The 27,841-nt window shown below is 39.9% G+C and overlaps 1 protein-coding gene across 1 annotated transcript in view; it reads right to left on the reverse strand.

Moving 5' to 3' along the window:
• Window positions 1–27,841, reverse strand: part of gpatch8 (G patch domain containing 8) — a 134,896-nt gene that overhangs the window by 63,628 nt on the left and 43,427 nt on the right. The window contains exons 5-6 of the mRNA XM_072248982.1: window positions 21,254–21,340; window positions 14,951–15,061 (exon numbers count right to left, since the gene is read on the reverse strand). Coding sequence (XP_072105083.1) covers window positions 14,951–15,061; window positions 21,254–21,340 — 198 coding nt within the window. The remainder of the gene's footprint in view (window positions 1–14,950; window positions 15,062–21,253; window positions 21,341–27,841) is intronic.

A 27,841-nucleotide genomic window follows, 5' to 3' on the forward strand; every position in this document is an offset into this window, starting at 1 on the left:
GTCCTGCTCAAATTAGTTCTACGAAGTGAAAAACATCATGGATTAAAAGAAAAGTTTTCCAATCAATTGTTACTCTTTTAAAAGCAAAGCTTAAATGAGTAATCATGTCATAAATGGTGATTTGTTTTAATCAGAAAAGGTGATGCCTAATTTTAATTTCATAATATTACCCCTCAAAAAGATCAACATTAAAACATACTTCAATACTGTAGTGGCTGTGCACTTGAGTTGCTTTGTTTCTTTGAGCGGGAACAGTGAAATATTTACAAAGGACAAAATTAAATTAACCCCATCTGATCACTCCAGCTTGTCTGGAAAATATTGCTTTCTGTCAATGGCAAATTAAAGAAACAATTTTTCTCTAAACTAAATAAGGTAGGTTTTCAAATTTTGACCTCTAATAAATTCATTCGACTGTCAAAATACTTTATACCCAGCAATTTCCTCGAAACAAAGCCAATACCGAAATAAACAATGTGGTATCCTTTGCATCTATATTGTTTTTCATTTTCTGCATAAATGCCAAATTCAATTTAATTAAAACTAACTTAGTGATATTGGATTAATAATTGCAGGAATACCGCAAGGTATACCCTGAGCAAAAATTACCAATTCACCTTATATGAATGAAATATGATGAAAAAAAACTCAAGTTTTTATCATATTTGCAAATTATTCCAGTGTAATGTATTAATTAGATAAAATCTTATAAATTATCAATTCTTGGTGATAGCTGTTATATGAAATAGACATTACTCATCTTGTAAACTTCTACCATAAGTTTTATCATAAGAATTAGACAGGGCAAGACCAAATTAGAATGTAGAGAATAAATATTAAATACATGAATAAGAAATATTATCAGTTGATTTTAAAAAGATTTGCATGATGTACTTACTATACAACATACAAGCAGGTTTTAGCCATTGAGTTTATTTCACAAAGTTATGAGAGGGTTTAATGATATTTTAAATTCAAAAATAGGGTCACTTACACCTTTGACAATGAAATAAATGCAAGCCATGACAGAAGATTTTCCACAAGAGTATATTTTACCATAGAATAAAAACCTATCCACATTCAGTCTGAAATATAGATAACAGCAAATTATATCAGGCATAAATTTCAAAATGCAAAGTATAGCTACTGAAAGACCAGAAGTCCCTGGAAACAGCAGCACATCTTATTTCATACATTAAATTTCGCTCATAATTTCAAATGTTCATGACAAAACTAAAATAAATTAAGTACCAGCTCCTTGAGAATCAGTCCTCTGAAAACACCTTTGATATTCCTGAGATGCCCATTGATGAGATGAGTTGAACTGATGACTAAATAACAGCATGCCATATGGTTGCAAAACTGTTGTGCACATAGCACATACATACACAACTGGTTCAACAGTCAGATCAGCAGCAGCACGACTGCTCAGCAAACTGAGAATCCTTTGCAACAAAGCAAATGCTGCACGCATCTTCAGCGAAGAAAATCAAAAAGAGAATGCACATATAGAAATTCATCTATTTTTATGTCATGAATTTACAAATTTGAATAACATTTGCCCACAATTTTGCTAGCAGTGTAAAATAGAGAAAATGCTAATCTGCAGACAGTAGCTTGCAAAATACATTTCAGTGCAAGTAACAGACGAGGCATCTCACAAACACACCTCACAGGGGAATGAACCACAACCTCTGGACCAGAAATGGCTGATAAAACTCTGATTTACTACTTACTGCCTCCAGCAAAGTAGCAAAGGCAGACCATTGTCTGGAATAAGTGTTAAAAGGAACAGTTGACTTTTAAAAATAAAATACTGAATACAGAAATAATTAGACAAGGGAAAATCATTCCGGCGCACTTGTGGCTTTTGATATTCAGGAATTTCAAAATTAAGGAAAACTGCAGGCTTTGACACAAGTGAAAAATTAACTTAATTAGACTTTTTTTTAAAAAACCTAACTGGAAATGTGCTTATTTTTACATTCAATAATTTAATGTAAAGAAAGACAAAATGGTAAGAGAATTTGTCAAAACAGTGGTCAAACAAAATAACCATTTAGTAGTTACTCAAAAAATTGTTCAAACTTGCTGACTGATGTTTGCATAGCATCTCTACCACATCAGCAGAGCTTTTTTTTCACAAAACTAGTTACTTACAAAGTGATTCCAATTTTAATTTTAAAAGCTGCATGCAGTATGTAACGTTGACTGCTATAAATGTCCTAATCCTTAGTGTTCAGTATGAGTGACAAAAATTGACTTACCCAATAAATAAACCTCACTTCTTGTCATAAAATCCCAAGGGAAGATGCAATTTATGTAACAAAATGCACAGTAGTTTTATTATGGTAAGACAAAGCAATCAAACTCTCTAAAGTGAAGGAAAAAAATGATGGCCCAAAAGCTCCTGTCAAAATAACGTCATGGCTAATGGTATTTGCTGTTATATGTGAAATTGTCCATGTTAACATTTGGCAAATTGCGCAATCACAGAAACTAAGAATTTACTATTTCTGGTAAGCCACTCAACCAACATTTTACATAAAAGTCATTGGACCATACTGCCAGCAAAATTTTTTTGATTTTTTTAAATTACTGTCTTCTGTCACCTAGTTCAAACTTTCTCTCTAAAATGACTGGACACTGAATTCACAATTCTAAACTGCATTTTCTTACTCAGGCATTAAATTTGCCTGGTTGCTTGCCTTGTTCACTAAATTCCAGGTGGCATTATACAGCATTCCATCCCACAATGATATAGGTTATATGATTAAGGAACACACAAATTTCTAGCAGGACCCACTTCACTGATGTTATTGAAAGTTCTTTTCCATCTTGACCATTTAAAAACTTCCCATCAATTCTAAGCACACTCAGTCTTAGAACTAATGTTTCAAGAACCAAAAGTTAAATTTTTTTCCTATATTGTTTTATATACTTTTTAATATACTGTGCCAACTCTAAAAAGCACATTTTCATACTTTCTTTCTCGATGATACCGATTAACAGAACCAGAATGAGGTTTATTGACATAAGTCAGTTGCTTGGATTGGTTACTTCTTGATCTGCAGTAGAAACAAACTTCAATTATAGATCAGCTTTAATATAATAAAATGTCATCTGACAATTTTCCTAAACAGTATCAAACAAAATTGAATCTAAGCCATGTGAAATAAGAATTTTTCCTCACTAATACATAGAGCTCATTAACTGACAAGGTAATGGAACTCTGACATTAAAATCCAACAAAATTAATAGCAATCGGTACCCTGACTCATTACAACATTTTAAAACTCAAAGCATAACAGGTTTTTAAATCAACAAACCAGAGGAAAATTACATTGCTAGTTTTGAATAATGGAAATGTTATTATTAATTCTCCATGCAATGCATGAAAAATGTAGAATCAATGTTTTTAAAGCTTGCAGAGAGATGGTCAATGACCATCCAAATGTAGAAAGTAACTGAAGATATTACATACACTCATTTGAGTCAATGCTCAGGTTCTCAATGCTACTGCAAAAATAACTGACATAATTCTACAAATTGGCACAGTTATCAAGGGAGAGGCAAATATTGCTGAGAACAAAAGTGAGATCAATACTGCAGACACCAAGGCACATCAGATACAAGGAGTGAAAACATCAGGGGAAAAAAGGGGGAAAAAGTAGTCAAGGTTTTGATAAGCAAGACAAAAAAATTTATATTCTTCCAAAGTTCCCCTTACATAAAACTGCTATACTGCTTGCACTATGCTTGAGTCATTACCCCACAATTTACCAAAATGCTTGGATAAATCTAATGGTGTGCACTTCCTACTGGGAAATGAGCCATTGTAAATTGGTTACATCAGGGGTCCCCAACCTTTTTTGCACTGCGGATCGGCCGACTTGGCCGGGGGGGGGGGGGGGGTGAGGTGAGGTTGCCAACGGACAAGAGTAGCAGTCAAATACGTTGTGTTTACCCAAGAAAGACTACAATGACCATGAAGCCTTGCGCGGGCACCAGTGCGCATTCATGACCTGCACGTGTGTGCCTGCCAATTTTTTTCTACAAATCATTTTTGCCGATTCTGTTGGGGGGGTGGGGGGTGTTAATCACGACCGGAATATAGGTGATAAGTGGCTAATACACAATTTCGTTTCTAAAAGGGCTTATCTAACAAATTTAATATTAAACACACAGCACATATTTTCCTCGCATGAATATAGCGATAAGTCAATTATCAGGGGAGGACAGGGGAGCTTGAAGTCAGTGTTGAACGAACTTCCAGTAGAAGTGACAGAATCAGGTTCGATATTATCATTTAAAGAAAAATTGGACAGGTATATGGACAGGAAAGGAATGAAGGGTTATGGGCTGAGCGCAGGTCGGTGGGACCAGGTGAGAGTAGCGTTTGGCACGGACTAGAAGGGCAGAGATCGCCTGTTTCCGTGCTGTAATTGTTACATGGTGATATAAGTCAGTCAATAGCATCATAACATTTTAAGTAACGTTTGGATATTAAACACACAGCACATATTTTCCCCGTATGAACATATAAAATTATTGCAACACACCAATATTGCTGAATCAGTGGGAGCCCTGGGCTTGTTTTCCTGCAACAACACGGTCCTATCGAGGGGTGATGAGAGACAGCGATACTCGAAGGGGGTTCCTTATGTCCAATCTATTCCACGATTTAGTTTTCGTTGCATTCATTGCAGAAAACTCCGCTTCACAGTGATATGATGTTGGAAATGGAAGCAACGTTTTCAGTGCTTTCGTGGTTATCTCAGGATATTTAGCCTTGACTTTGATCCAGAATGCCGGCAGAGATGCTATGTCAAACATACTTTTCAGCCCGCCGTCATTTGCAAGCTCGAGGAGTTGATCCTCTTCCCGCACTGACATGGATGACGCGCGGGTAATGACCTTGCATGCGTAATGGCTCAACAGTGGCCATGACAGGGAATGAGGAAAGGTACCAAAATGAGGAAAGATTTTTCATCCATCGCCAAATCATATTGTTTCCTCGCAGCCCGGCACCAGTCCACTGGGACCACTGGGTTACATGAGCAGGTATCACAAATATTCACTGAAGCCTCTATGCTCAACTTATATAGTACAATTACTTGAACTTTTTGCAAACGTGAAGGGAATGCTTTTTGGCAACTTATAGAGATAAAGCCATGGCTATGAATCATCAGAGCTGCATTTAGCTTTAGACTTAATGAACCAAATTACTGAGGGAGCTGTCATTTTTAAATTAATATGTTGTACTTTAATGTACATCTCGGTGGAAGTATATTCTTAGCACATTAGTTGAAGGACAGCTGTAACTATGGCCACAGACTGAGGTTACAGAAAAAAGTTAATTATTTCAAGGAATAGCTAATTACTTCAAGTGTTCATTGTGCATTAATGTTGAACTGGCGCCCACTGATAAATTCTCTTCATAAGGTTCCTTTTAGCCTTAATGTAGGACCTTAACAGTTAGCATAGTACAAGATTACACATTGAATGCAAATAGCACAATATCATGCTCAAGCTGAAATTCATAAGCTGATTTTAGCAGACTGTGTTACTGGCCAAAGACAACAGATTCCCATAAATTGTTCAATCATAACTAGGTCATGTAGCAACAATGGCACTTTTTCCAACACCTTTCCTTCAGCTACAATTGACGAAGCCCCCATGATTGATCCCGAGGATCAAGACTTTCAAAAGTACAAAAACCAAATATATTATTTCTCTGGTCTACAATCCATTGGCAGGTTTCTAACAAACTTATTCATTAATGGCTCCAACTTCCAAAGTCAGAAAGCCTACATCCTACTTGCACATGAGGAAATCAATGCTCAAATCCACAACGTTTTCTCAGTCATCACTCCTATTAGTATAGATCTGACCTTTTCTTTTAAGATCATGCACACACAATATTAGGCATTGAGAAGCAATGTAAATTAGCTAAAGACCATAAGATATAGGAGCGTAATTAGGCCTTCTGGCCCATCAAGTCTGCCCTGATCCATTTTCCCTCTCAGCCCCAATCTCCTGCCTTTTCCACCCACCCCCCCCAAAATCCTTTCATGCTCTTGACTTATCCAAAATCTACCAACCTGTGTCTTAAATATACATAAAGACGGCCTCCACAGCTGCCTGTGGCTATGAATTCCACATATACACCACTCTCTGGCTCAAGAAATTCCTCCTCACCTCCGTTCTAAATGGGCGTCCCTCTATTCTGAAGCTGTATCCTCTGGTCTTAAGACTCCCCCACAATAGGAAACAACCACTCCACATCCACTCTATCAACTCCTTTCAACATTCAATTGGTTTCAATGAGATCCCCTATCACTCTTCTGAATTTAAGTGAGTACAGGCCCAGAGTTATCATAAGCTCCTCACATGAAAAGCCCTTCAATCCCGAAATCATTTTTATGAATCTCCTTTGAATCCTTTCCAATGTCAGTGCATCCGTTCTTAGATAAGGGGCCCTCAACTGCTCACAACACTCAAGTGAGGCCTCAACATTACATTCTTGCTTTTATATTCTAGTCCTCTCAAAATGAATGCCAACATTGCATTTGTCTCCCTCACTCCTGTCTCAACTTGCAAATTAACCTTTAGGGAATCCTGCACAAGGACTCCCAAGTCTCTTTGCACCTTGGATTTTCTCTCCATTTGAACTTTCTTCGACCAAAGTGCAGCATGACCATACACTTCCTGACACTGTATTCCATCTGCCACTTCTTTGTCCATTCTCCTATTCTATCCAAGTCCTTCAGTAGCCTCTCTGCTTCTTCAACACAACTTGCCCCTCCACATCCCTTTATATCCTCTGCAAATTTGGCCACAAAGCCATCGACTCCATCGTCCAAATCATTGATATATAACGTAAAAAGAATCAGTCCCAACAGACCCCTGTGGAACACCACTAGACACTGGCAATCAAACAGAAAAGGCCCCCTTTATTCCCACTCTCTGCCTCCTGCTGATCAGTCAATGCTCTATGCATGCTATTATCTTTCCTGTAATATCACGGACTCTTAACTTGTTAAGCAGCCTAATGTGTGGCACCTTGTCAAAGGCCTTCTGAAAATCCAAGTACACAACATCCACTGATTCTCCTTTGTCTATCCTGCTTGTTATTTCCTCAAGGAATTCTAACAGATTTGTCAGGCAAGATTTTCCCTTTAGGAAACCATGTTGACTATGGCCTCCAAGTACCCCAAAACTATTTCCTTAATAGTCAACTCCAACATCTTCCCAACTACAGAGGTCAGACTAACTAGCCTATTATGTCCTTTCTTCTGCCTCTCTCCTTTTTTGAAGAGTGGAGTTACAGTTGCAATTTTCCAGTTCTCCGGAACCATTCCAGAATCTAATGAAAGATCATTACTAATGCCTCCACAATCTCTTCAGCTACCTCTTTCAGAACCCTGGGGTGTGTACACCATCTGGTCTAGGTGACTTGTCTACCTGCAGACCTTTCAGTTTCCCAAGCACCTTTTCCCCTAGTACTGGCAACTTCAGTCACTTCTGCCCCGACACCTTCAAACTTCCGGCATACTGCTAGTGTGTTCTACAGTGAAAACTGATGCAAAATGCATATTCAGTTCGCCCATCATTTCTTTATTCCCCCAGTACTACCTCTCCGTGTCATTTTCCAGCAGAGATAACAATGGCAGCAGAAAAAAATATGTAGTTACCAGCAAACTAGACAGATATCATGCGTATTATATTAAAATTACGTCATTACCCTTAAGTGGTATAATGTAAGGAGATTGGAAAAATACATAAGAAAATCTACACTAGTAGCAGGCAGAAAATGATAATGGGAGCTTTCAACCACATTCAAATAAGCTAAGAGACAAAAGAAACCAAAAGGAGGAAATGAAATATAGACTGGTTAATCAATGTGTTCAGCACTCCCAAAGAAAACACTTCATGTGCTGAAAATTTAATCAAGTATTCTAAATATTCAAAAAATTACATAAAAAGCAAAAGATGCTGATAATTCACAGCTGGTTAAGCAATGTTATTTTCACTCTTTTCACGCATTGGAACCATAATGGCTGTGTGCCCCCCCCCCCCCGAGTCTTTCCCTGCAGAATATAGAGATCACAACATGAAAAATTACTGATCTGAAATGTTAACTCTCTACCTCTCCACAGATTCTGCCTGACCTGCTGAGTATTAAAAGCACTTTCTGTTCAATACAAGAATCCTTTTTCACCTGAGTACTTCAGCAGTTTGCTCTTCTTTCAGATTTCAGTATCTATAGTTACTTGCCTTCAGATTCCTTTTTCACCATGCACATGAAAAACAAATATTGCTGGTTCCTATCAAGGATGTTATACCAGAATCATTTGGACAAAAAGAGCAGAACTGTAGTGGCATTGGTAAACTAATTATGGTTCAAATAACACAAGACAAAAGTCATACAGTAGTCAACTTCAAATGATAAGGAAATGAGGGTGGAATGGAACTAGTTTGAAAGGAAGGAACAAAGGACTGAAAAAATGGCAATAAATTAAAAGGATATTTAATAAATTTTAGAACAATTTATTTTCTTAAATAATGTAAGGGCAAAAACAAGCAGTCTAATAAAACAGAAAATAGAATCTGAAGGTAACCTCATACAAAATTCATCTTGCAGTGGATGCATTCACTCTGTAAGCAGTTTTTCCATAGGTATCAATGTTTTCAATCACTACATTTTTTTATTCCACATGGGTCAAAAATTATTTTGTATGCATCCATACTGCTACTTGCCCATTAACTTCTAAATGACTGATCACCAAGTCACCATTCTGAAATCCAAATGGATTTCAATATCCTCCTCTTCTGATATTTTCTTTGAAGTTCAAAAGTTCTTCACTATTTCAGTTTATTCTCATTTGATTTAGTTTCATTCTAATTCTACATTTAACAATATTTTATCTTGTTTCCTCCTCTACCATTGACACTATTTGTCTATCCACTTCGTGACAAGATGGGCCAGTTGACCAATGTTTACCAGATCCCATGTGTAGTATTACTATTTGTGGATCATTTGATCATAGTTACAGCAATTTGCAGCACAAATATCGAGCAATGTTGATTTTGAGAATAAAAGTTTAATAATGTTATTTGGCACAAAACACCCCACTACAGCAATTACAGGAATATTAAATTGCTCAGTGTGCCATCTGATGTGGAAATTCCCATTATTTACTGCACAACTGTAGTTACTTGCTATATGCAAGACGTTACTTAAATAATTAGACCAACACCACCAAGCTCACCTTTCAGAATGTATAAAAAAGCTTGAATTGATTTCTGGGGTCAGTAAATCTAAATTTTGCATCTTTTTTTAAAAAACACCATGAATTTGTTAATTTAAGATTTCCTGAAATCCAGTCTAAAGGAACTAGAATACAAGAGAAATGCAAAAAGCTGCAGATGCTGTAATCCGGACCAAGAAGGAACCCAGATTGAGAAACATCTCGGGAAGGAAAGGACTCTACTACTGTAAGCAACACACATCTGCAGAATTCCTCGTGTTTACGACTCTACTAATGTATTGGATTGAGACCCTGCGACAGACTAAGAGTAGACAGGGAAGGGAACTGTTATAAAAAGGGGCTGGGGATAGATCTAACAGGGCTAGTAAGTGATAGGTAGAACGATGGGCAGATGCAGCCAGCTGGTGGAAGGGGAAAGATGAAATCAGATCCAAGAGGATAACATGTGGAAGCAGTTGACAAAGGCAAGGGGTGGGGAGAAGAAGGGGAGAAGTATAGAGCCAGGTAGGGGTATTGCACCTATCAATGTCACACCTGTAGTTGAAGGGGAATGTGCCAGAAGGGTTGGGTGGTGAGAGATAAGAAACTAGAGTCACAGAAGTAGTGATCCCAGTGAAAGGGGTGGCAGGGGGGGAGAGAGAGAGGCAGGCAGACATGGGATGTGATGAGCAGTAGCACTCTGTTGCAACTATCAGGAATGACAAAGGATGATGAGCTATATGTGGAGGCTGGCAGGGTGAAATGTGGGAGCAAATGAACTCTATTGCTGTTCTGTTTGGAGGAAGGTGGAGCGAGAGCAGGAACCTGGCAAATTTTGAAAATGCAAAAGGGCTGCATCAAGCACAGAAATGGCATGCTTCTTGGAAAAAAAGGAACATTTCAAATGATCTGGAAAGGAAGACTTCATCTTGAGAGCACACGTCTGAGCAGAGAAAATGGAGAAAAGATGGCATCTTTACAGGACACACAGGATAGGAAGATATGTAGTCAAGGTAGTTCTGGAAATCAGTGGGTTTTGTCATACAGTAATTGCCAGTGAATAGCTTGTCTCCTGAGGCTACGTCCACACTGGACCGGGTAAATCCGTAACCAAAGCTTTTTCTCTTTGTTCTGACCCTCCGTCCCACTGAAATGGCGTTTTCCTCCCCCGAAAACGGAGCTTTTCTAAAACGCCCTCTAGAGTGTGTAAATTTGAAAACACCGATTGTGCAGAGCTGTGTGGACTGAGTAACCAGAGATACAAGCCCTAGTCTAGTCAATTTGTCTTCGAAAGACTATCTGGTAGTTTCCAGGTATTAGTTCAGTATACTGTACATTCCCTGAGTGGCTTCCAATGCATTTTAAGTCTTCTGAGTTTTGTTCACCCTTCTAAAACAGAATCAGTTTATGACAAATGTCTTATGTGAAGTGAAAAATGATGTTTTCCCAAATCTTGTTGTTCATGAACTTGAAGATGCCATGGTAGCTTAGCAATTAGCACGAGTTATTACAGCTCGGGGCGTCAAAGTTTCGAGTTCATTTCTCCCTGTGACCGCGTGGGTAGCCTATCGGTTAGTAGCCTAACTGGTCATTGTAATTTTCATGGAAAGTAATATAAATGGCTTTTACAACCGTTTTATGGTATGTGGCTGCAAATTGCTTGGTTTTATTTTAGTTTTCATCTGTTTGATTAAATCATCCCAATGAAAATAGACCATAATTCTTTCATTGAAACAAAATTACCTTTTATCTTTAACCTGTAAATAGTTTATGTGCACAGAAATGTATTAGGCTAACTATTGTTCACTGTTATAATTATTTCTAAGTTGTGTGTGTTTTATTTTTGTTACTTGTACTTGCTGTTCTGTGGATTAGCAATCAAACATTGTTAACTTATGCTGAGTTGCTCTTCCCTCCTGTGTCTGTGGTATCCTACTGTGCTACACCTTGTGTTCTTTGTCTCCGAATATAAAATGAAAAACCTGTTGGGTTTGAGCTGTCAGTTATGGTTTGTAACAAAGTTCAAAAGTCTGTCCCTTTGGGTTGGGTGCAGCTTCCCTTCCCTATTCCTCAGCGCAGGAAAGGTCCAGTCCCATATCATACATCACCGACCTATGATGCAGTATTTGCTAGGAATGTCTGCCATATATGATGGGGTTTAGCAATGTTGCCAAGTGTTCTACAAATATTACTTTCAGGTAGGAGTACATCATATAACAGCTCTGACATTCCAGCCTCATGTCCCAACCATCAATCGGCAATGCCTCTTCCAGTGACGCAGACATGAACTGCAGGGTTTTGGCACACTGATTGGCAAGAGGATGCAAACCAAGTGAGACCCTGGAAGGAAAGATGGTCCCTAGATTATTATTAGTGGAGTTGGTTTTGGGTAAGGAGTGGGTTGTTGAGATCTGGTCAGCATATATAGAGAAATATATAAACACAAGCAAATCTGCAGATACTGGAAATTCAAGCAACACACACAAAATGCTGGTGGAACACAGCAGACCAGGCACCATCCTGTCCTGACAAAGGGTCTCGGCCCAAAACGTCGACTGTACCTCTTCCTATAGATGCTGCCTGGTCTGTTGTGTTCACCAGCATTTTGGGTGTGTCGCTAGAGAAATATATGGTGTTTTCTTTGCCTAATTTAGGGAGGAATAATTTGACATGCCAGTCACTAATAATAATTTGAACCAATTTTCAAATCATACTAACCTTAAACAAATGATCTTGTTTCTAATGTTTTCACAAATATAAACACTAAATTTAAGCTGATACTATTACATTTTTGTAGTCACTGTCTTTGCTTAAAACCCTTGGCTACTTTAGGGAGAACAGAGAAATCAGTAGATGTTTGGAAAATGCTGCTGTGGAGGTGATAGAAACAGATATGCAGCAGCATTGAAGAAGTATTTAAACAGAGACATGAGCTGGAAGAGTTTGACAGAACACAGACCCTATGCAAGCAGATGGGATTAGTTTAACTTGGCTTCATGGTTGGTGCAAACATGATGTATCAATGAGCCTTTTCCTGTTATGTACTTTTCTACGTCCACACTACGCCGAATAATTTTGAAAACGCTGGTTTTGAGTAAAAACGACAGGCGTACACACTAAGTATTTTTCAAAATATCTCTGTCCACACTAACACGGATATTTAGGCAAACCTCCTCTACTGGGCACGCACAGGACACACAGAAAACAAGCGAAAAGGAAATGGTATACTTGGTGCATGTTTGTCCAGTTACAGAGTAGAAAAACTTCAAAGAATTGCTCTTGGCTCTCGCGCAGGAGGACTTAAAACTAAAAACAAATACTGGAGCGTATGGAGGCAACCGACAGGGAGTTCACAGACAGTATGACCCGGCTGACGACGAACATTGAAAAACTGACTAACTCTGCTGCATTAATAAAGCACCTTGTTAAATATATAAAACATGTCTGCTTCAGTGTTATCTTGTATTTCCATACAATGTTACATTAGGCTGTTACACCTCTATTGTCAGAGAAGTACTTGCATAAATAGGTAAACCACCTTCATACAAGCAAGGACAGAAAACGGCAAAGTGAGTATACTTATTTATTTTGTAAGCTATGGGTCAAAGTATTTGGTGAGTACATTTCTAACTCTTCTGGCTTCAGTCTCGTTGCCGTCTGTTCTGAAATTGTTAGGTTATGTGAGGGATTGCGTTCAAGAAAACAACGAAATGCCGCGCTGCGACCATCTGTTCTGGCACGTCATGACAGCGGTTTTAAATAGTCAAAAAAGCTCACTTTACAATTTAACTCTCACGCCGTTCACACCGACTGCGCGTTTTAACAGCCGTCCGGCAGTGCTTGCGCAGTACTAAGCAGAAGCAGAAAAAGCATTGTTGTTGTGATGTTGTCATGACAGCGTTTTTAAATCTCTCCGTTTACCCCGTACACACCAGAATGGATATTTGGCGCTTTCAGATTTATTCACTCTGGAGACCGTTTCTGAAAATCTCCGTTTTTGGAGGGTGAAAACGCCGTTTCAGTGTGGACAGAAGGTCAAAACGAAGATAAAAAGCTTCGTTTTCAAAATTATCTAGCATAATGTGGACGTACTGTATGATGGAGACGTAGATGGGGGGGGGGGGGGTGTCAGAAATGGCCCATGTGAATTTGAAAGCAAGGTACAAATGAGCAGAAAATAAACTCTGCCTGAGAATAGGAAACAGCACCATTGCAGTTGTCTGTGGAACAGAGAAAGAGGTGGGGAGTAACACCAGAACAGATTTACACTAAGAACTACCTTGCAGAACCAACAAAAAGACATAGCTATGGCCCAAGCCAGCGTTCATAGCTACTCCTTAGATTTGCAGGAAGTAAAAGGAATTAAAAAGTGAAGTTCTTCAGGGTAAAAAAAAAACAAGTTCTGCCAGGTGGATGATAGTGCTAGTAGTGGGGAGCTGGTTGGATCACTGCAGAAAGAAGTGAAGGGTTTTGAGACCTTGATGGAGGAATGTAAATATATAAAGACTGGACATCCATAATGATGAGGTGGTGAGGACTAAGGAATCAGAAATCGTCAAAATGGTGGAGGGAATGCAAGGAGGGAACATATAACAGAGCAGAATATATAACATAGAGGACCTTTGGCCAATGATGCTATACCAACCTTTTAACCTACCCGAAGATCAGTTTAACCCTTCCCTCCCACAAATCCTTCCATGAGCCAATCTAGGAGTCTCTTAAATGTCCCTATGTATCTGCCTCTACCACCCCCGGCAATGCACTTACCACTTTATTAAAAAAAACTACTTTTGATACCTCCTCCCCACCATACTTTCCTCCAATCCCCTTAAGAGTATGTCCTTTTATTTTATTTATTTAGTGATACAGTTTAGAGAATGCCCTTACGACCCTTCGAGCCACAATTAGCTGACAATCCCGATTTTAACCCTAACCTAATCACAGATCAATTAGCCTACCTGGTTTGTGGGAGGAAACGGAAGCACCCAGGGAAAACCCATCTATTCCACTGGGAGGATGCACAGACTTGTTGCAGATGACATTGAACTAAATATTTCTTACATCCTTCACATACATGAGGAGTAAAAATCTTTACATTACGTCTCCGTCTAAATGTGCAATCATAATAATTTATAATAAACAGAACAGTCAATGTAACATAGAGTACACTCAAAACAGCGTGAGTTAAGCAGTCTGATGGCCTGGTAGAAGCTGTCCTGGAGCCTGTTGGTCCTGGATTTTATGCTGCGGTACGATTTCCCAGATGGTAGCAGCTAGAATTGATTGTGATTGGGGTGACTCAGGTCCCCAATGATCCTACGGGCCCCTTTTTACACACCTGTTCTTGTAAATGTCCTGAATCATGGGAAGTTCACAACTACAGATACACTGGGCTGTCCGCACCACTCTCTGCAGAGTCCTGCGATTAAGGGAGGTACAGTTCCCATACCAGGCAGTAATGCAGCCAGTCAGGATGCTCTCAATTGTGCTCCTGTAGAAAGTTTTTAGGATTTGGGGGCCCATACCAAACTTCCTCAACCGTCTGAGGTGAAAGAGGTGCTGTTGTGCCTTTTTCACCACACAGCTAGTGTGTACAGACCACAAGGTCCTCGGTGATATGGATGCTGAGGAACTTAAAGCTGCTTACCTTCTCAACCCCAGATCCATTGATGTCAATAGGGGTTAGCCCATCTCCATTCCTCCTGTAATCCACAACCAGCTCCTTTGTTTTTGCGACATTGAGGGAGAGGTTCTTTTCTTGACACCACTGTGTCAGAGAGATGACTTCTTCCCTGTAGGCCACCTTGCTATTGTTTGAAATAAGGCCAATCAATGTAATGCCGTCGGCATATTTTATTAGCAAATTAGAGCTGTGGGTGGCGACACAGGAATGGGTATACAGGGAGTAAAGGAGAGGACTCAGTACGCAGCCCTGAGGGGCTCCTGTATTGAGAATCAGAGGGTTGGAGCCCACTCTTACAACCTGCTGGCGATCTGCCAGGAAGTCCAGGATCCAGCTGCACAAGGCAGGGTCAAGGCCGAGGTCTCTGAGCTTCTTGTTGAGCCTGGATTGAACTATGGTGTTGAATGCTGAACTGTAGTCCAAGGACAGCATTCTCACATAAGCATCCTTTTTCTCCAGATCAGAAATGAACTCCAAACTCCAATGCCCTGAGCTGTAACAGCATTGTACTAACCACTACACTACTGTGGTACCCACAATGCCATCCTGGGAAAAGGGCACTGACCGTCCACTCATCTATGCCTCTTATCTTACTTAGCTTATACACTTCTATCAAGTCTCTTCTCATACTCCTTCGTTCCAAAAAGAAAAGCTGTAGTTTGTTCAACCTTTTCTCAAAAGACATGTTCTCTAATCGAGGCATCATCCTAGTATATCTCTCCTGCATCCTCTCTACAGTTTCTACATTTTTCCTATGATGGGGTGACCAGAGCTGAACACAATACTCCAAGTGTGGTCTAACCAGATTATAGAGCTGTAACATTACCCCGCGAATCTTGAATTTAATCCCCTGACTAACAAAGGCTGACACACAATACGCCTTCTTAACCACACAATCAATTTGCACAGCAACTTTGAAGGATGCATGGTCCACTCTACCAAGAATTCTGCCTTTAACTTTGCACTCTACCATGAAGTTCAATCTCCCAAAGTGTATCACTTGCTACTTTTCTAGATTGAACTCCATCTGCCACTTCTCAATTCTGTCAACTTCCCATTGGAAGGTACAACCTTCTATACTTTCCACAAAAACCACCAACCTTTGTGTCATCTGTAAACTTACTATCCCATCCTTACACTTCCTCATCTAAGTCATTTATAAGAATCACAAAGAGCAGAGGTCCCAAAATAGATCCTTGTGACACACCACTGGTCATGGACCTTCAAGCACAATATGCTCCATTTACTGTGTCCTCTGTGGGCAAGCCAATTCCAAATCCACAAGCTTTCTTCATGAGCCTACCATAAGGGGAAGGGAAGGGAATGGAAAATGGGAGACAGGACAGAGTCAAGGTATGAGGCAAAGTTCAGTGGGACAAGAACAAGCAGAAAGAATGAGCCTACCAGGATCTTGAGTGAAGTGTAACAACTAGTATAAATCACTAAAGATGCAATTTGTTTTCATTTAAAAATATTAGAATAGATCTACTGATGCATATGACTCCTATTAATCAAGTAGTTATTTAAGTCTGAGAGGTATTAACATCCTATTAGTTTGGTGAAAAAAAATCACGAAAAGCTATTATTTTTTAAAGAAACTTAACCGTTGTACATTTGAGTACAGAGAATATGCAGCACCACCTAATGGTAAAACTAAAATATACCCAAGACAGGCTTGTGTTAAAAAAACAGGGCATCCTTCTATGAATCTCCACTTTAGCTTTTTATGCAAAGAACAGGACAGCAAAGAATACAAGAGTGCAAGATATTACTTTTACGATGGGACTAAATGGGTTGCAGTACCATGGACTAGTAAACAATAGTTAAGAGAGACACACTGATGAATAACAGGAATGGAAATGGATACACATTGTGGGGCACCCAGTGATCAATATGAGGATCACTGGGCATTCCACATGCAGATATCACTCAATTGATGCATGTTCTATTTATGCATTTCCTCTTTAATATAATGTATACATTAAGGTACACATCCTTGATACACTTTGGATAGTCTTGATGGTAGGGTACAAAGACCACAGATCTCTCTAAATTGACATGCAAGGTGATAAGGCGGATAACAAAGTGTACAGATTTTTGGCTTTCATTAGTTAGGGGATTGAGTTCCAGAGTCGCAAGGTAATGTTGTAGCTCTACAAAACTCCGGTTAGATCATAAGAGTACTGCATTCAATTCTGGTCACCTCATTATAGGAAAGATATGGAAGCTTTAGAGAGTGGAGAGGAGAATGCTGTATGAGGAAAGAGTGAGTTAGGGCTTTTCCTTTTTGAGCAAGAGAGAAGACTTGACAGGGGTCTATAAGACTTCGAGGCATAGAGAGAGTGGACAGCCAGCACCCTTTTCCCAGGATGGTAATGGCTAAACGAGGACATACTTTTAAGGTGACTGGAGGAAAGTAAAGGGGGATGTCAGAGATAGTCTTTTTAAAAAACACAGGAGTGGTAAGTGCATGAAAACACCTTGCCAGAGTTGATGGCAGAGGCAAATCCATTAGTGACATTTAGGAGACTCTTAGGCACATGGATGAAAGAAAGGATTATGTGGGAGGGAAGGGATTAGACTGTTCTTGGAGTAGGTTAAAAATTGGCACATGAGCCAAAGAGCCAGTACTGTGCTGTAATATTCTGTTACATCCAATCTCATCCCATTACTAAAGTCCTACAATACAGGCAATATCTTCGTGAATCGCTTCTGCACTCTCTCCAGCAGCATGGAAATAGCTCATTCAACCCAACTGGTCCATGCCAAACACAGCATCCTCCCTGGTGAAGAAGGTCTGCCAGTGTGGGTGCTTTCAACAAACCGTGCATCTATACTCCCAAGTCCCACCATTGAAAAATACTCATCAGTGCCCTGCTATGCCCTGCATAGGTCCTACCTCTGCTATGCTTCTTGAGCAATCAAACACTCCAGTCTTCTCGGACTTCACCAGTGGCTAACAACCATACCTAGACCATATTTCAGGAAATCTAAATGATCTGGTTGCCTTCCTCCTGCCTGCATACAGGCAGAGGCTAAGAGTAAGTCTTAAGAGGAAAATCAAGGTGGTTAGGGGAGACAGAGGAGCAGCTACAGGATAGCTTTGAGTCAGCACACTGGGCCGTGTTCAAGGGGTCCGGATCTGAACAAATAAGCCATGGGTGTCAAGACGTTCATGGGCGAGGGTATCCCCACAATATCATCCAGTCTTCCCAAACCATCAGCCCTGGATGAACTGAGATCTACAACCTGCTGACAACTGGAACAGTGGTATTCAGGTCTGGCGACCAAGTAAAATAGAAGAGGTCCAGGTATGACCTCTGAAAGTCATCTCACATGTAAAGCAGCAAATTACAGAACGGACAAACCACTGAAGGATGGATGCATGACAGCTGCAGCAGGGTCTGAATACCATCACCTCCTACAAAGTAAAATCAAGTGACATTTCTGACAAGGCTTCACTCCCAGATGAGCTGAACACCTTTTATACTTGCTCCGGCTGTCATAAAATGGAGTAACTTTCACAACTCCCAGAGCCCCCAATGTTCCTGTATTTTCAGTCTCTGAGGCTGACATGAGAGCATCCTTAAGAAGGTTAAGCCCACAGAAAGCACCCTGTACAGAATGGGTACCCGGCCAAGCACTAAAGACCTGCGCTAATCAACCGGCTGGAGTATTCACTGATATCTTTAACCTCTAGCTTTGGCAGCCTGAGATACTCACCCGCTTCTAGAAGGCTCCAATTATATGGGTGTCCAAGAAGAACATGGTAATCTGCCTCAATGACCATCATCCAGCACCACTTATATCCACTATGAAGTGCTTTGAGAGGTTGGTAATGAAACTATCAACTCCTGCCTGAAGAGCGACTTGGATCCACTCCAATTTGCCAAGAGTCACAACAGGTCAAAGTAGATGCCATTTCATTGGCTCTTCACTCAACCTTGGAACATCTGGACAATGAAGATGCACAGATCAGGATGTTCTTCATTGACTACAGCTCTGCATTCAATACCACCATCCCTTCAAAACTAATTAATAAGTCCCAAGATCAAGGCCGCAATACCTCCTTGTGCAATTGGATCCATGATTTCCTCAGATGCAGACCCCAGTCACTTCAAATTGGCAACATCTCCTCCGCAATCTCTATCAGCACAGGTGTACCACAAGGTTGTTACTTGGTCCCTGCTCTACTGGCTTTACACTTATGACTGTGATGCTAAGTACTGTTCTAATACCATGTTTAAGTTTGCTGATGACACCACTGTTGTTGGCCAAATCAAAAGGTAGTGACGAATCAGCATATAGGAGGGAGATCGAAATTCTTGCTGAATTGTGCTAGAACAACCACATGTCACTCAATGTCAGCATAACCAAAGAGATGATTATTGACTACAGGAGTAAGAAACCAGAGGTCCAGGAGCTATTCGTCATTAAACAGTTTGCATGATCAATTCCGGTTGGACAAAATCAAGATTAGAATCCGTGGTTCATTTTTCTCTCCAAAATCCAGAGGCATAGAAACCAATTAAAGCAATCCTATAATACCTCAAATGAGTTCAGAAAGCTTGAGGTTTGCTCAACAGGAAGGTAGAAATGCTTCCAAAATCCACAATTTGAAATAATTAGGACAATAGGAGTAGGCATGAAGTTCGACTGCCACCTCATGACACCCACCCAGGTTGTACACCAACCCTACGGGCAAATCATTGACATTCCTCCAACAACGTGAGAAACTAGATTTCTAAACCTTGCAGCAATTGTTCATGACAAGCAGGAATAAGAATTAAACGCAAACACGAGGAAATCTGCAGATGCTGGAATTTCAAGCAACACACATAAAAGTTGCCAGGCAGCATCTACAGCAAGAGGTACAGTCGACGTTTCAGGCCGAGACCCTTCGTTCGTCAAGACTAACTGAAAGAAGAGCTAGTAAGAGATTTGAAAGTGGGAGGGGGAGGGGGAGATCCAAAATGATAGGAGAAGACAGGAGGGGGAGGGATGGAGCCAAGAGCTGGACAGTTAATTGGCAAAAGGGATATGAGAGGATCATGGGACGGGAGGCCTAGGGAGAAAGAAAAGGGGAGGGGGGAAGCCCAGAGGATGGGCAATAACGGATGGGGTATGAGGGGGAGGTGGGGCATTAACGGAAGTTAGAGAAGTCAATGTTCATGCCATCAGGTTGGAGGCTACCCAGACGGAATAAGGTCTTCAATTTTTCGACCACATTTTGATTCAGACTCGCTATCACAGCCATATATCCTTTCTTGGTACGTGTCTCCACCGCCAACTTACTCTAGTTGGCTTCAGGATTCGTTTCCTCGATGTAAAGATGAACCCACACTCAGGTTGGAGGAACAACACCTTATATTCCGTCTGGGTAGCCTCCAACCTGATGGCATGAACACTGACTTCTCTAACTTCCGTTAATGCTCACCTCCCCCTCATACCCCATCCATTATTGCCCATCCTCTGGGCTTCCCCCCTCCCCCTTTCTTTCTTCCTAGGCCTCCTGTCCCATGATCCTTTCATATCCCTTTTGCCAATCAACTGTCCAGCTCTTGGCTCCATCCCTCCTCCTCCTGTCTTCTCCTATCATTTTGGATCTCCCCCTCCCCCTCTCAAATCTCTTACTAGCTCTTCTTTCAGTTAGTCCTGATGAAAGGTCTCGGCCCGAAACGTCGACTGTACCTCTTCCTATAGATGCTGCCTGGCTTGCTACATTCACCAGCAACTTTTTGTGTATTGCTTATAAGAATTAAACGCTAGTTTTGCCATTGAAACCCATTGCCCAACAACAAATTACAACAATGCATCTGGACTATAAAATACTTATCCAAAAACTTCTAAATTGGATATAAAAAGGCATTACATTCAACATTATGAATTTCTGTTGTCCCTAATCGCTCAGTCCAAAAGTCAGAATGTAAAGTGCTATTTTTCAACTTTTGTAATTTTGTTTGTCACAGGCATAAAATTCTTTGAGTATAAACCCAATACAATAACAATGATATTAGCTGACTCCAGCTAGGTTGATATGTCTAATCTTGGAAAATTAATTTCCAGTTGATAATGATATATTAAATTAAATCCAGAATACAAGATGAGAGCAACATTCATGGTAAGTTAGTTATAACATTGAAAACACTTGGAAAGGACAAACTCTCAGTCATACAGTTTGGAACTTACTGCATCAAACATTTGTTTGATATACCAAGACCTATGCTTCATTGTTACAGCAATTGATTTTAAACTAAGATTAATGGGAAAGGTACAGCATTCACACCTCAGAGTATCCTTAGAGATCTGTCATTACCTTATACTTTTGCCGAAGTTCTTCAGTATCCTGTTTCTCCACTTCCATAACACGGCGTCGTTCTGTGGCATCATCTGCATAATCAAGCTACAATGAAGAAAAATGTTTTCACAAAATGGATATTCTTCACGGGTCAGATATCTTATTTATTTATATAAATAAAAATAAATAAAAACAAATATTAACACTTTCTTTGACTCATTCCAAATATGGAAGACATTCCTTTGTGTCAAGTTCTCTTATTGTTTGTGGGATCGGGTCATCACTGACAGAAGTTAACTAGCATTCTGTATTTATCCTAATCTGATGTAGATAGCCATTCATGTTGCTAGGTAGCAAATTCCAGTGACAATAATGCCTACCAGTCTTGACCTTCAGGTCAAGAGTCTGGAAGGTATATCAAAGCCAGCTGAGCAAGTGTTAGCATAATCTATAGATGATACCCATTTAGTCATGCTGTTCAGAAGATGGAGATAATTATTTTATTGTAGAAGTAATTTTATACATGTTTTCAATTAGGCCCAATTTTACACAAGTACAAATGACATAACCACCAAATAATTAGCAGACTAATCCTATTTTTTCACCACTGCAGCTTTAAGTATTTTGCGGGCATTTCCCATAGGGGGAAAAAGTGAGAACTTTACTATCCAATTCTCAGAGCAAGATAGGTGGAGCAATCAAGGAAAGCAATAGAGAAAATCAAAGACAAATTCAAAAAGCGTCTAATCTGGAACTTGAGGTTGCTACCAGTTTATCATGCAATGAACTGCCTAAAGAATTGAAAACCTGTATTTTTTTTTAGTGACAAACCATCTCCATCTCATATGCTTAAAAAAATAGATATAGATCATACCAGAGATAATAGCTCATGCAGGTTGATTTCTCAAAGCTTGATTGCAAATATTATAAATTTAATCTGCTAAATTTCTGTAAGTGATGCAGCAGTATAAGGATCCTAAGATATCTCAATTATTAATTATAGCAACAAAACATACAATTCCACCCAACAAATCCAAGTGATGCTCATGCATCACAGTCCTATAGCTCAGTATTGGGTATGTTATAACTTGTTTATCTCATCTCCTGACTCCCTAAAGATTTTCCAAATCTACAAGGCTCAAGTCAGGACATGATAGAACACTCTCCACTCTTAAACAAGTGCTGCTCTCTAATAATGTAAAAAATACAAGCCTTATTTCAAAAGGAAGCATAATCATTTTACAGAGGCACAGAAAATTAAAAGGAAACAAATTTAGGAGATACATTTCAAAGAAAAAAAAGTTAGTTTTAAAAAATTTTCATGATCTTCAAGGTGCAAGAAAATAGGCATCTAAAAGCCAAGGATACAAATTTTTACCATTCTTAGCCACATAATTAAATGTGTTTTTACTTGTCTTTTAAATTGGAAGCAAAGCTTTAGCCATATTCTGGTTTATATTTTTCTGGAAGAGCTATGACTTGGCTTTCTAGCTTGACAGAAATTTGCAATAAACAAAATCAAATTTAGTTTTATCATGGGTTCAAATGTGCAGTAGTGTTCATAACCACCCCCATCACTTCCTGAATGCAAAGGCAATGATGCCTCTTTGCCTGAAGTGTTCAATTTCCAGTCAAACCACTAGAAGGAGTAGCATGCTGCCAGAAGCCTGAAAAATCCTTATGCAACTGAATTATGGCAACCAATGGAGTGATATAAAACTACTGCAATAGCAAACGTATTGAGACAAACTGATGTTTTATTCTGTATGAATGACATTTAATGCCCCATATAGCATTAATATTTTTCAATTATCAGAAAATCAAATATTTATAATTTTAGTAGTAATTTCAAATTTTGGCCATCAAGTAGAAATGATGATAAACTAAATTTCTGAAAGCCTGAACACATTATTAATGCAATAACCAATAAATCATTCTGAAAACACAAGTTTTACAAAAGTAATCACCAAATCAATACTGTCAATTGCTTAAGTAACTTAGTAAGATTGAAACAATGTTTCAAATTTGCCAATTTTATTAACTTATTTTTCCAGAATCTGCAGTCAGCGATGAGCTCAATATTTACTGCTTTTTCCTGGCTGCCTTTAAGTGGTGATAAGCCACCTTCTTCAACCTCTGCTGTGCTTTTAACCAAGGTAATCATTTCCTCAGCTGTTGGGGAGGGAGTTCAAGGATATAAACTCAGCATCAATGAAGGACTGATACATTTCGAGATAGGATGGTGAGAAATAGAGGGGAACCTGGACATTAGTGGTGTTACATGTACCCGCTGCCTTGTCCTTGGTCTTGAAAGGTGTGGGCTTGGGAGGTGCCGTCAGAGCAGCAGAGGTGAATAACTAAACTCCATTTGGTAAATGATATACAATGCAAACACTGCACCAGCGGCGGTGGGAAGGAACATTTAAGATGGTTGATGGGGTGCTATTCAGGCAGGCTGCTTTATCTTGGATGGGAGTCAAGCTTTTAAAAAAAATTAATCACTAGAGTAGCCTCATTCAGACAAGTTAAAATTATTCCATTCCAATTTCAATTTGTGCTTTGCACATGGAAGAAATGTTTTGGGTGTCAGGAGAGTAGAATACTCAGCCTCTGAATTTGTTCATTGTATTTATGTAGTTGATCTAGTTAAATTCACACTCTACAGTGGAGGAATTTTGATTATGATCTTTGCCTAGCACTAAAGCACAGATGTTACTTGTCACCTTTCACTCAATAGCCGAGTATTTTCCAAAGTTGACTCATAAATAAAAAGACAAAGGCTAAAACTGTGCTTAGAAGGCTGCTTAATGACTAAAATCTATCTGAATTTTTGCTTAAACCTATTTTGATCAAATCTCAGAAGCTGAATGTGTACCCCATCTCCTTTGTGATATGATGATTTTTTGCTAGGGTTAACAAGGAATTACAAACATGAACATAGATGGCCTTGCTCTTTTGAGATTATAGAATAATTTTTTAAGTGACTAAATGAAGTCTAAAACCATTCTTGTAAACATCTGAATACATATATTGCAAAGAAAATTCAAGTGAAAACAGTAATCTTCTTGAAACTTCTGCTTGTATCAGCCCAAAGTTTCAGCATGATCTAGGGAGAGGTACTTTCAAATATCATTGCTGCCATCAGTGATTCAGGAAATAAAGCTCAGAAGCTTGAAGGTAACTAATGAAGGGATACACTTCATATAGCACAAAGCCCCTTTTGTTGTATAGTCTGGATTGTACACAATTCAGATCCAAATAGAGTCATAGGAATGTACAGCACAGAAACAGGCCCTTTGACCCATCGAGTCTGTGCCGAACCATTTAAACTGCCTAGTCCCATTGACCTGCAGCAGGACCATAGCCCTCCATACCCCTACCATCTATGTACCTATCCAAACTTCTCAAACATTGAAATCAAGCTCACATGCACCACTTGCGCTGGCAGCTCGCTCCACACTCACATCCCTCTGAGTGAAGTAGTTTCCCCCCATATTCTTAAGCTTTTCACCTTTCACCCTTAACCCATGACCTCTAGTTGTAGTCCCACCCAACCTCACTGGAAAAAGCCTGCTTGCATTTACCGTATCTGCACCCCTCATAATTTTGTATACCTATATCAAATCTCCTCTCAATCTTCTACATTCCAAGGAATGAAGTCCTAAGCTATTCAATCTTTCCTTATAACTCCGGTCCTCCAGACCAGGCAACATCCTTATAAGTTTTCTCTGTACTCTTTCGACCTTATTTACATCTTTCCCGAAGGTAGGTGACATAACTACACAATACTCCAAATTAGACCTTACCAATGTCTTTTACAACTTCAACACAACATCCCATTTCTTGTACTCAATACATTAATTTATAAAGGCCAATGTGCCAAAAGCTTTTTCATGTCCCTACCTGTGATGCCACTTCAATGAATTATGAACCTGTATTCCTAGGTCCCTTTGTTCTACCGCACTCCTTAATGCCCTACCATTCACTGGGCAAGACCTATCCTGGTTGGTCCTACTGAAGGGCAACACCTCGGGCTTATCGGCATTAAATTCCACTTACCATTTTTCAGCCCATTATTCCAGTCATGATAGCCTTCCTCGCTGTCCACTACACTCCCAATATCAGTATCATCTGCAAATCTGCTGATCCAGTTAATCACATTCTCATCCAGATAGTTGATATAGATAATAAACAACAACAACCCAGCACCAATCCCTGTGGCACCCCACTAGTTGCAGGCCTCCAGTCAGAGAGGGAACCATCCACTGCCACTCTCTGGCTTTGCCCATAAAGCTAACATCAAATCCAATTTACTACCTCATTTTGAATGCCGAGCAACAGAACCTTCTTGACCAACCTCCCATGCAGAACTTATCAAATGCCTTGCTGAAGTCCACATAGACAACATCAACCACTTTGCCTTCGTCCACTTTCTTTGTAACTTCCTCCGAGAACTTCAGATTGATTAGACATGACCTACCATCCACAAAACCATGTTGACCATCCTTAATCAGTCCATGTCTATCCAAATAATCATAAATCCAGTCCCTTAGAATACCTTACAATAATTTTCCCACTACTGATGTCAGACTCATTGGCCTATAATTTCCTGGTTTATTTTTTGAGCCTTTCTTAAACAATGGAACAACATTAGCTATCCTCCAATCCTCCGGCACCTCAACCGTCACAAAAGATGTTTTAAGTACCCCTGCAATTTCTACACTTGCCTCCATCAGGGCCTGAGGGAACACTTCATCCACCCTAATTTGCCTCAAGACAGCAAAAACCTACTCCTCTATAATCTGTATAGAGTCCATTAAGTTGATGCCGTTTTACCTGTCCATTTCCTGACTAAATACAGATGCAAAAAATCCCATTTAAGATCTCCCCATCTCTTTTGGCTGCATGCATGGATTACAATCTGATCTTCCAGAGGAAGAATTTAGTTCTTTGCAATCATTTTTCTCTCAACATATCTGTACAGTCCCGTAGGATTCTCCTTCACCTTAAGTTTTCTTTTGCATTGCTTATACTCCATAAGCACGCCGGCTGGTGGCATAGTGGCATCAGTGCCGGACTTTGGAGCGAAGGCTCCCGAGTTCGAATCCAGCCGGCTCCCTTGCACGCTTTCCATCCGTGCTGGGTTGAGCATCGAGCTAGCAACTCGGCCTCGTAAAAATAAAAAAGCCTGCTAAAATAACGCCGTCATGACGGCGTCCCGATGACTCCACTTAGAGTTAAGGGCTTTCTTCTTCTTCACACTCCATAAGCAGCTCATTTGTTCATATACCCTCAATGCACCTCTTTTGCTTAACCAAAATCTCAAGAGATATTTCTCAATATCTCTTGAAAAGCAAGGTTCTCTACATCTGCTATTTTTACCTTTTATCCTGGCAGGCACATACAAGCTTTGTACTCTCAAAATGTTACTTTTCAAGGTCTCCCTCCCACTTACCAAGTACACCTTTGCCAGAAAACAGCCTGTCCCAATCCACACCTGACTGATAATTTCTGATACCATCAAAATCGGCTTTTCTTCAATTGATACTCACAACCCACAGACCAGACCCATCTCTTTGCATATTTTCTTTGAAACTAATGGTATTGTAATCACTAGATGCAAAATGTTCCCCTACACAAACTTCCATCACCTGCCCTGTCTCATTGCAGATCAAGTATTGCACACTCTCTCGTTGGAACTTCTATGTACTGATTAAGACCACAAGAGACCATAAGATATAGGAGCAGAATTAGGCCATCTGGCCCATTGAGCCTGCTCTGCCATTTCATCATGGCTGATCCATCTCCCGCTCAGCTCCAATCTCTTGCCTTCGCTCCATATCCCTTCATGCCTTGACCAATCAAGAATTTATCAATCTCTGCCTTAAATATACATGCAGACTTCTCCTCCACAGCTGCCTGTGGCAATGAATTCCAGACTCACTACTCAGGTTAAAAAAAAAAATTCCTCATCTCCGTTCTAAAAGGATGTCCCTCTATTCTGAGGCTGTGTCCTCTGGTCTTAAGACTCTCCCACCATAGGAAACATCTTCTTGATTTTCCTGAACACATTTGACAAACTTCATCCCATCTAGTCCTTTTACAGTATGAGAATCCCAGCCAATATTCGGAAAGTTAAAATCACCAACTGTAACAACCATATGTTTCTTGCAACAGTCTGCGATCTCTCTATAAATTTGTTCCTCTAAATCCCTCAGACTGTTCGTGGTCTGTAACATAGCCCCAGTAACATGGTCATACCTTTCTTGTTACACAGCTCCACCTGTAACACCTCACTATGCAATTTCACCAGTCTGTCCTGACTGAGCACTGCCATGACATTTTCCTTGACTAGTAATGCCACCCCTCCCCTTCAATAATCCCTCCCGCTCTAAAACAACAGAACACTGGAATATTGAGCCACTAGTCCTGCCCCTCCTGCAATCAAGTCTCACTAATGGCTAAGATAGAATTCCAGGTGTTGATCCATGTCCAGTACTCATCTGCCTTTCTGATACTTCTTGCATTGAAATACACACAGATCAGGACACTAGTCACACCATGCTCAACCTTTTTTAGATTCCTGACATTGTCTAAGGTCTTAAC

The sequence above is a fragment of the Mobula birostris genome, chromosome X (assembly GCF_030028105.1).
Source record: "Mobula birostris isolate sMobBir1 chromosome X, sMobBir1.hap1, whole genome shotgun sequence".
NCBI classification, from domain to species: Eukaryota; Metazoa; Chordata; class Chondrichthyes; order Myliobatiformes; family Myliobatidae; genus Mobula; species Mobula birostris.